The 10,911-nt window shown below is 40.9% G+C and overlaps 1 protein-coding gene across 1 annotated transcript in view; it reads right to left on the bottom strand.

The window, feature by feature from the left end:
• The window catches only part of slc22a18 (solute carrier family 22 member 18), a 116,921-nt gene that overhangs the window by 24,667 nt on the left and 81,343 nt on the right, over positions 1-10,911 (bottom strand). Inside the window, exon 7 of the mRNA XM_043706113.1 lies at positions 10,344-10,444. Within this exon, the coding sequence (XP_043562048.1) occupies positions 10,344-10,444 (101 nt within the window). The remainder of the gene's footprint in view (positions 1-10,343; positions 10,445-10,911) is intronic.

The raw sequence follows: 10,911 nt of genomic DNA, 5'->3' as shown, positions 1-10,911 counted from the left end.
CTGGGTGCTCCGGTTTCCTCCCACAGTCCAAAGATGTGCAGGTCAGGTGAATTGGCCATGCTAAATTGCCCGTAGTGTTAGGTAAGGGGTAAATGTAGAGGTATGGGTGGGTTGCGCTTCGGCGGGGCGGTGTGGACTTGTTGGGCCGAAGGGCCTGTTTCCACACTGTATGTAATCTAATCTAATCCTGCTAAGATTTGCTTTCCCAAAATTAACACCTCACATTTATCTAAATTAAACTCCTCTTCCAATCTTACGTATTGTATTCCTGCACCCAATGTGGCCTACTCAATATTGGAGAAACCAAATGCAGTCTAAGTGAATATTTGGAAGAACACCTCCAGTCTGTACACAAGCATGACCCCAACCTTCCCGTGCTGGTCATTTTAAAACAGCGTCCTCCTCGCTTGCTTACTTGTCTGTCCTCGACACGCTGCAGTGTTTCAGTGAATCACAGCACAAACTGGAGGACTAACATCTCATCTTCAGACTAGGCACTTTACAGCCATCTGAACTTAATATCAAGTTCAACACCTTCATATTGTGAACCAACTCCCATTTCTTCCCTTTCTTTTGGCTTTACTTGTTACATTCTATGTCACCATTCTTTGTCCTCCTCACACCCCAGAGGGACTGTCTGCTCTTCTGGCAGTTAGACATGCCATTGTTCTGCCATTCTCACATTTCAATCACTTAATCTGAACTATCAACAACGTTTCTCCCCCAGCACACTAAACTCCTGCCACCCCACAACACTCCCCCATCCTACTACATCATAAACGCTGCCCCCTCCACACTTCAGTTCTGATGAAGAGTCATCTAGACTCAAAACATTAGCTTGCTCTCTTTCCATGGATGCTGTCTGACCCACTGTGATCACCAGCAGTTGTTGATTTTAATTTCTTATTGCCCATCCCCAAATGTTCAGAGGCAGTGAAAAGTCAACTACATTGTGGCTTTGGAGTCATAAGTGGGCTAAATCACAAAGAAAGCAGATTTCCTTCGCTAAAGAACATTTGTGAACTAGTTGGACTTTTACAAAAATTGTTAGTGGTTACATGGCCACTATTTAGGTTAGTTTTTAAATTCTGTTTTTTTTTATTGAATTCAAATTTCACCTTTCATCATGGTGGGATTCAAACCCATGACCCAGAACATTGAGAATTACCACTGTGTCATTGCCTCCTAATGAATAGAATGCTTTATCAGAACATTTCAAAGAAAATATCTAAATACAAATTGATAGCCAATCCTTCTGATTTCAGGTGCTGATCAACCTGCTGTTTATTTCCAGCATTTTCTCTAGATAAAAAATGAGATATACTGTTTGAGTGTATACTGTTGGACAATGATGCATAGTGCTACCTGGACCTACATACAAATGCAACCTCATGAAATCACAGAACTACATAATCAAATCAGAAATCTTCTTTGTGTCACACAGAAAATATGCAATAACAGAAAGGTCAAACATTAGTAAAGGATGAGTCACATTTGCATGCAATTTAAGCAATGACAGATATCATTTTATCTGAGAGACAATCAGTGAAGAAGAAAAATGTTGCATGGGAATGGAAGTATAGCTGATGAATTTTTCTAATTGTTTTTCTTGTATTTCCCGAAAGGCAATAAGGCTTATTGAGGCAATATTCCTCCAGCATATCATTCATTCCTCAAGCGAAAGCCTTGATAGCATGTGGTAAAACTCCTATCAACTTTCAGGCTAATACAGCTAATTACAATATGTCCTCCTCCAATGTCCTGACAGGTGCACTTTTAAGTCACAAGTCAGCCACTGAGGGGAGGAACATTGGCTGATGTTTCTCTTCCTCTCTAACCTAAAGCGAGTTGTGACACCCCTACTTTTTCTTGAACAATCAGTTACCTCAGGACAGACCAAGATAGAGCATGGACCCTCTGGGCTTTATAAAACATTACAGCATGTAATACTGTCTTTACACACAGAACCAAAGGGAAACACTTGAATCATCCTGATACAGGAATACTTAAGATGTTCCCCCAAAGATTTTGTCATGGATTTCTAAAAAAAAAAACAAAAATGGTATACTTTGGTATACAGCACAGATTTTTCTTAAGACTAGCACCACTTTTCATTAGGATGAGGCTCCATCTCCCTGGCTTTATTTAAGATACATACTTACTAAATGCTAAATATTGGCCTATCTTAATTTAATCTATACTTCATCTTCCTACTACACAGTCAGTGTTGCTCAATGAATTATGGCTACAATGCTTTTCAATGAGACCAGTCCTACAGAGTGAGGTGGAGAAATGACCATGCACAATCATACAATCAAGGACATATTGGTAAACAGGTTCTAAATGCAAGTGTGAAAATATCAGTTGGACATAACACAAGTTGTTGGCCAAATAATTTGTAATAATATCCAAAGTAAATCTTCAGGCAAAAAGGAGAGAAGGTAAAAAAGGCATCCAATAAAGATTTAGCATAAAATGCCTGGCTACATCACTCACTAGTATTTAACTGACACCAATTCACAGGAAACCAGGTTGCTGTTTTTGTGCCCTGCAGTGGCCCTTAATATTAGGGTGGTGCACTTAGTAATTTACCTTAAGATGGTCATCAAGAACACCTTAACCCTGGAGCAACTCAAAAATAGTGTAACACGCCTAAATTTGACAGCAATAAGCCAGAACAAAGCAGCACACATAAGTCCTTAATGCCAATTAATTCCTCATAGATAATTACATGACTGAGTATTAGTTGTCTCCAACAGCACTGACATTTTATGTAGAAAGGAGGTGTGGCCCTGATTCATTGGGAGTATCCATAATCTTGCAAACTGCTCCACTGAAGTGACAGCAAGAAACTTAAGTGCTAGCGTTACATTTTTGACCATAATCACTGGGACATGTTCATTACTTCTCACAGCATCCTGAGGTTTGTCTGATAATGTAGACAACAGAGCAACACAACTGATTCAGCTGAAGCTGATGATTAGCATTTAGTTGTATTGTACAAAAGACTCGCATATTCTGGCTGTGTCAGAGATCACCACTTTGCTCTGATCAATATAAGTGACAGCCAAATGGCCGCCTCTTGAGCTTGTATTCATCACTTTCCAGAAAGTTTTTCCATTAACTAATCTGGATTTTTAACCACATTCTTCATCTGTGCTGGAAGATTACTTATTTTCCAGGAATTGTGTGAGCTATGAAAAGTTGATTCAAAATATACAAGATTCTACAATTGTGTGGCACAGACTGAATTTGCCTGGTAAATCTGGAACTTCTGAGATTTACATACTAATCAATTGAACCTACACCCCCATTCTAAGTGATTAAAGACTTAACAACAATCTAGGTTTATTCAATTCATTTTCATCAGTTGTATGTCACTTTGATCTTTTACTATAAATTCTGTGTCCTACGATCCTGTCCCACTAGCTGCCTGATGAAGGAGGAATGGGTTTTGAGAAGATTTGTAGCTCAGGTTGAGGTTCCGAATATAGGTTTGCCCGCTGAGCTGGAAGGTTCGTTTTCAGACGTTTCATCACCATACTAGGGAACATCATCAGTGAGCCTCCAGATAAAGCACTGGTCATATGGCCCACTTTCTATTTATGTGTTAGGTTTCCTTGGGTTGGTGATGTCATTTCCTGTTCTTTTTCTCAAGGGGTGGTAAATGGGATGCAAGTCAATATGTTTGTTGATAGAATTCCGGTTGGAATGCCATTCTTCTAGGAATTCTCGCGTGTGTCTCTGTTTGGCTTGTCCTAGGACAGATGTGTTGTCCCAATTGAAGTGGTGTCCTTCCTCCTCTGTACGTAAAGATACTAGTGAGAGTGGTTCATGTCCTTTTATGGCTAGTTGATGTTCATGTATCCTGGTGGCTCGTTTTCTGCCTGTTTGTTCAATGTAATGTTTGTTACAGTTCTTGCAAGGTATTTTGTAAATGACATTAGTTTTGCTTGTTGTCGGTTGTCGGTTACAGGTTACAAGTTCATTAGCTACTATTTTAGTGTGTTGGTGGGTTTGTGGGCTACCATGATGCAATGAGGTCAGAGTAGTCTGGCAGTCATTTCCGAGATGTCTTTGATGTATGGGAGAGTGGTAGGGTTTTTGGACATGTTTATTCAAACGGAGACATGTGCAAGAATTCCTAGAAGCATGGCATTCCAACTGGAACTCTAATAACAAACATCACCACACGAAATGACATCACCAAACCAAGGAAACTTACACACATAGATGGAAAGCAGGCCATACCACCAGTGCTTCATCCAGAGACTCACTGATGATGTTACCTAGTATGGTGACGAAACTTCTGAAAACGAACCTTCCAGCTCAGCAAGCAAACCTACATCCAGAAGGGGCAGTGCTCCGAAAGCTTGTGATTTCAAATAAAGCTATTTTACTATTACCTGGTGTTGTGTGATTTTTAACAAAGTATGTGATGCCAAAGCAATCAATCCTTTGTAGAATGATAACACTGTATACTATCCTACCTTCAACCCAATCTAGTTTTCCCAGTTCAATTTTTCCCAAATTCCTAGTTTTCTAGCTACGGTGGTGCCAAACAAGACACGTATCACCTCAGGATGCTGTTACCAGTGCTACCAGATTCCTCAAAGTGTCAGTCAAATATTGCAATTCCATTGAAGTGCTTAAAAAACATTTACAGCATCTTCCTGTTCCATTCTCATCTTTTATAAATATAAAACTAAATATCGTATTCAATTTTTCAATTATGTCCCACATTTTCACTTAACATTTGAAGAGACAGCAGTACTAAGTCTTGCATTTTTACCTATTTCATCATATCACTGTCCCTACCATCCTTTAGTTGGATGTACAGGGCAACCCCTGAATCCATGGAATCGTTTTCCATGGTTTCAGTTACCACGGCCCAAACATATTATAGGGAACCTTCCAGAACCAGGGACCGGAGGGTGCTGGGAAGGAATATTTTCCATTTAAATGGATGGGTTCGCTCCTACCGCAGTCTCGGGCTTCCGCAGTAGATCTTGGAACATACCCCCATGGGTATGGTGGGCGGGGGGGACTACTGTACTTAGAAACATGAAGCACATTGTTAGCCATACATGAAAACTTTAGCTACAAGGAAGTTTCAACTGACTACAAGACAGTATGCCTGAAATTAGCACGGGGGTCAAAAATACAGAGTCTGCATTGAAGTCTAATGGAAATTGATTTGTCTGCAGTGTTTCAGGCAGGCTAGTGTAACAGAGGAGCTTAGGCAATGGAGACCAACAGCAGAGTCTGGAGATAGCAGGAGAGCCAGGAGACAAAAACATCAACATACTACAGTACAAGAGTCACAGGTTGCCACAGACATAGATCTAGGAAGAGTTTAATGCGGAAAATTCATGTATCAGAGCAGCTCATTCCAAAGCACATTACACACCGAGGAGATCACAAAGTAAAAACAGAAAATGCTGGAGAAACTGTAGCAGGTCTGGCAGCATCTGTGGAAAATGAAAGGGTTAACACTCCTATAGGGTGAAGCAGCAATTTACTTCAATGCTTAGTCCTTTACTTTGGCGAGACAACATACAGGCTGGGCGACCACTTTGAGGAACACCCCAACTCTGTTGTAGGAATTACAGTGACCTTTGGGTAGCTTGACATTTCAATAAACAATCTTGGTTTCACAGCAACATTGTGAGCTAGGCCTACTGCAGTGTTCCAGTGAAGCTCAACACAAGCTAAAGAAACAGTACCTCATTCTGAACTAGATAATAAGTTCAACAATCTCAAATTATGAATGCTGCCCTAATTTTGATTACACTCCTCCCCACCACTGTCCTTGTTTGTGTTTTGCTGATTTCGTCTCAGCAGAGCTGAACTACCTTCTCCTATTCAAGCTTACTATTCAAGTCTATTCAAAATCTCTCCCTTAGCATCATTATCGCTCTCCTTTTCTTTCGTTTTAGACATTGTCACTATCTATTCCACTCGTTCCCTTCTTAGGTTGTCAACAGCCATTTAAAAAATTATTTTCCAGCCCCTTTCTGTTACGATGGAAAGTTTTTGGACTTAAAATGGTAACACTGTTTCTCTCTCCACAGGTCCTGCCAGACTGCTGAGTTTCTCTAGCATTTTTTGTTTTCATTTCTGATTTCCAGCATCTGCAATATTTTGTTTCTTTTTGAGGGATCAATGATGCGAGTGCCTAAAGAATTAAAGGGAAAGAGGTAACACAGTTCACAACACTGCAGGATGGAGGAGCAATTCCAAAACCATTTGTTTCCTTCAACTGAAAATCTATTAGTGGGGCATAATTCGGAGTCAGGATGGCAGTGGAGCAAGGCGGCTGGAAAATAAGAAAGCTAGCTTCATTTTACAGTTGCCTAGAACTCTGGTTTAACCCCATCTAAAGTACCAAGTTTAGTCTAGGCACTTTACTTGAGGAATGATCCACTGGTCATGGTATGGATGCTTCGCAACTTCACGAAAATGATACCAAGACTAAAAGCATTAGATTACAAGGCCAGTTTGCACAGCTAATAAGTAACAGATTTCACAGCATAGATGATGGACATAGTGGAAGTAATATTATTGGTCATCGGTTCTAATATTTCTTTAATTGGTCAGCAAACATATTTTGTTTGCTAACATTCCTGTGAAGCAAATTGGAATGTTTAACCAACTTAAAGGTAGCCAACAAATGCAAATTTCTGGGGTGACTGCTAGTTTTGGGGTGTGGATGTTCCCAAACACTACATCACAATTAAATTCCTGAAATTCCTTGGTAGAACTCAAAGATTTTGATCTGTCTTTAGAACGGTGACTTCTCAGGAATGTGTGATTTCTGTGGTATAAGCTATTTACAGTGCCTCAGCTGAAAATAGTTGAGAGTGAAGCTGAAAAGAAAGGGAGAGAAAGAAAAGATTGCACTTCCGTGGTGCCTTTCACAACAGGAGGTTGTCCCAAAGTGATTTACAGCCCATGAAACACTAATGAAGTGTACTTACTGTTACTAGATAAAACATGTAGCAGCAAATTTGCACATAGCAAGACACCACATAAGCAGAGATGAAAAAGAAAGAACAAAGAATGAATTCTCTCTTAAAACCACAACTACCTCCACACACACAGCCTAAAATTAAGAATATTGGCACATCAAATTATAAATTACATTTTGTACGAAATAGACATGTCTGCACACACATATATAAACAAAATCCAAATTACAGTCAACATCAGATATAAAACCATAGAATGACACAGTTAAATACATCCTCCCCAAAAAGGAAATTAGTACAGGGTCAATTCCACTGTGGGTGGTATCATACAGTAGAATGAACAGTTCACCCAACAGTAAACTCTAACATGCTTATTCTGTTACAACACTACCGCTCCAATTCTTTGACCTGAATTCAACCCTATTGATAGAATAAAAGACTCCTTTCTCTCTTTTGGTTAAAAATGTCTGTGAAATGTCCTTGGGCAATCTAACAACCATTCCTAGTGCATGTGGATCAGGGACAAAACTAACATAATTTAGTCCTAATGTGCCAGCCTCATTCAATGAGACAAGAATGGTTGTGGTGAGAACTAGAAATGTCAAGGAACATTGTACTGAAACCGTCCTTACCCATGATATAAAAGCATTCAAATGCACTCCTGCAGGATGTTCAATAAGAAACTTGATTCACTTTTCTCCAATACATGTTGGGAACAGTTGCAGCAATGCCAGTGCTACCTTACTGAGATTGGTTTCAACAAAGATTGAAAATGATCCAGGAACTTTTCGGGGCTGTACCCTCACATTAAACACTTATCAGGAGTCCTGGGCAATCCACAAAGCCACAAATCTGGGTGCCTTGTGCTGGTACATCCAGTGAGCTGAGATAATCCTTTCCAGTTTGTTTCTATTTCTCCTACAGGTCAGGCTCTGCTATCCCTCTAAGGAGAACTGTGGATATCCCTCTAAGTGTTAAAAAGACAAAGACCTACAGATTAAGGTCCCATTTACTCACTTTATAGACATAGGAAGTGTTCAGGGAAATTGATCCAAATGAATTGCTACTTGTGTTCTTTGCAAGTAAAGCAAGAGCATTGTAGAGGAAGACATAATCCTGTGCTCATGCCAACAAATAAAATCTGATAGGTTACCACTGATCTTAGTAAAATGAAATCTTACACAGCCCACTCTATAATCTCTGAACACTGAGCAGAATGTTTTGTTTTACTGTTACTGTGTAGAAGTCATGACTTGGAGGTGCTGGTGTTGGACTGGGGTGTACAAAGTTAACAAACCACACAACACCAGGTTATAGTCCAAAAGGTTTATTTGGAAGCACTAGCTGAAGGAGTAGTGCTCTGAAAGCTAGTGCTTCCAAATAAACCTGTTGGACTATAACCTGGTATTGTGTGATTTTTAACTAAGTAAAACTCAGTTGTGTGATTCCTAAGCTTACGTTCTCTCTTAAGGTAATCTGGTTCCTGTTGACTGATTGTTTGAAACCAGTGGTGTGCCACAAGAATTGGCTTAGGCTCCACTTCTTTTTGTCATTTATACAAATGATTTGGATGTGAACATAGGAGGTATCAGATGTCACCAAAATTGGAGGTGTAGTGGACAGTGAAGAAGGTTACTTCAGAGTACAATGGGATCTTGATCAGATGAGCTGAGGAGTGGCAGATGGAGTTTAATTTAAATAAATGTGAGACACTGCACTTTGGAAAGGCAAATCAGGACAGGATTTATACATTTAATGGTAAGGTCCTGAGGAGTGTCATAGTTCTTTGAAAGTAGAGTTGCAGGTGTTTGATATGCTTTTCTTTATTGATCAAAGCATTGTGTATAGGAGTTGGGACGTCATGTTACAGCTGTACAGAACGTTGGTTAGGTCACCTTTGCAATATTGCATGCAATTCTGTACTTCTTCCTATCGGTAGGATGTTGTGAAACTTGGAAGAGTTCAGGAATGATTTACTTGAATGTTGCCAGGATTGGAGGATTTACACTATGGGGAGGGGCTGAAAAGGCTGGGGCTGTTTTCCCTGGAGCATCGTAGGCAGAGGGGTGACTGTATAGAAGTTTATAAAATCATTAGGGGCATGGATAGGATAAATAGACAAGGTATTTTCCCTGGGGTGGGGGGGGGAGTCCAGAACTAGGGGGCATAGGTTTAGGATAAGATGGGAAAGATATAAAAGGGATCTAAGGGGCAACTTTTTCACGCAGAGGGTGGTGCATGTCTGGAATGAGCTGCCAGAGGAAGTGGTGGAGGCTGGTATAATTACAGCATTTAAAAGGCATTAGATTAGATTACTTAGTGTGGAAACAGGCCCTTTGGCCCAACAAGTCCACACCGACCCGCCGAAGCGCAATCCACCCATTACCCTACATTTACCCCTTTACCTAACATTACGGGTAATTTAGCATGGCCAATTCACCTGACCTGCACATCTTTGGAGTGTGGGAGGAAACCGGAGCACCCGAAGGAAACCCACGCAGACACGGGGAGAATGTGCAAACTCCACATAGTCATTCGCCTGAGTCGGGAATTGAACCCAGGTCTCTGGCGCTGTGAGGCAGCAGTGCTAACCACTGTGCCACCGTGCCGCCCGCATCTGGATGGGTATATGAATAGGAACGATTTAGAGGCATATGGGCCATGTGCTGGCAAATAGACAAGATTAGGTTAGGATATCTGGTCAGCACGGACTAGTTGGACTGACGGGTCTGTTTCTATTTTGTACATCTCTATGACTCTATTTCAATGTTTGCTGTAATCATGAGAACTTCAACTGTTTATTACATAGTATCTAAATTTATTTAACAATTTATTCTATATAAGTTAATGCGCCTCTGTGTGGCAATCTTGGATGTCTTTGGCAATTGGGTTATTGCACTTAGTCTATGAGTGGAATGTTGATACATAAACCCGGTTTGGTTATCATTAAAGGAGAAAGTGAGGTCTGCAGATGCTGGAGATCAGAGCTGAAAATGTGTTGCTGGAAAAGCGCAGCAGGTCAGGCAGCATCCAGGGAACAGGAGAATCGACGTTTCGGGCATAAGCCATTCCTGAAGAAGGGCTTATGCCCGAAACGTCGATTCTCCTGTTCCCTGGATGCTGCCTGACCTGCTGCGCTTTTCCAGCAACACATTTTCAGCTTTGGTTTTCATTAAAACCTTTCAATGCAAGTTAACCAATAGACATTGCAAATGGAACTCTGAATGGGAACGGCATGTTGCCGTTCTTATGTGCATACATGGATGAAAAGGAGTTTATAAGAAGAACATTAATCTGAAAACTTTCAATTAATAATAGTTTCACATTGAATTGTTCAGATACAGCTGGAAAGAATGTCAGAACATCCCTTACCATTTGCAATACACCAATGTAAGCCATGAGGTAGCCATTGTGCTCCGCCTGTAATTTGAAATAGTCCATAGCAACAACTGAAAACATACTCTGGAAGACTCCTGCAACAGAATATAAAAACCAATCATGTAAGGTCTCAATGCCTTTCAAAAGGGAGACAAAAAAAGAGACTAAAGTTTTGAGCATGAGTTTTGATATAAAGCTGTTTTCAAAGGGCTTTGGTCTTATGAGACAACTACACAGGAGAAAGTGAGGACTGCAGATGCTGGAGATCAGAACTGAAAAATGTGTTGCTGGAAAAGCGCAGCAGGTCAGGTAGCATCCAAGGAGCAGGAGAATCAATGTTTCGGGCATAAGCCCTTCTTCAGGAATGAGGAAGGTGTGCCAAGCAGGCTAAGAAAAAGGTAGGGAGGAGGGACTTGGGGGAGGGGCGTTGGGAATGCAATAGGTGGAAGGAGGTTAAGGTGAGGGTGATAGGCCGGAGACGGGGTGGGGGCGGAGAGGTTGGGAAGAAGATTGCAGGTCAAGAAGGTGGTTCCCAACGCCCCCCCCCTAAGCCCCTCCTCCC

This window comes from Chiloscyllium plagiosum, chromosome 16, assembly GCF_004010195.1.
Source record: "Chiloscyllium plagiosum isolate BGI_BamShark_2017 chromosome 16, ASM401019v2, whole genome shotgun sequence".
NCBI lineage: Eukaryota > Metazoa > Chordata > Chondrichthyes > Orectolobiformes > Hemiscylliidae > Chiloscyllium > Chiloscyllium plagiosum.
This window is presented reverse-complemented; position numbering and strand designations above follow the sequence as displayed.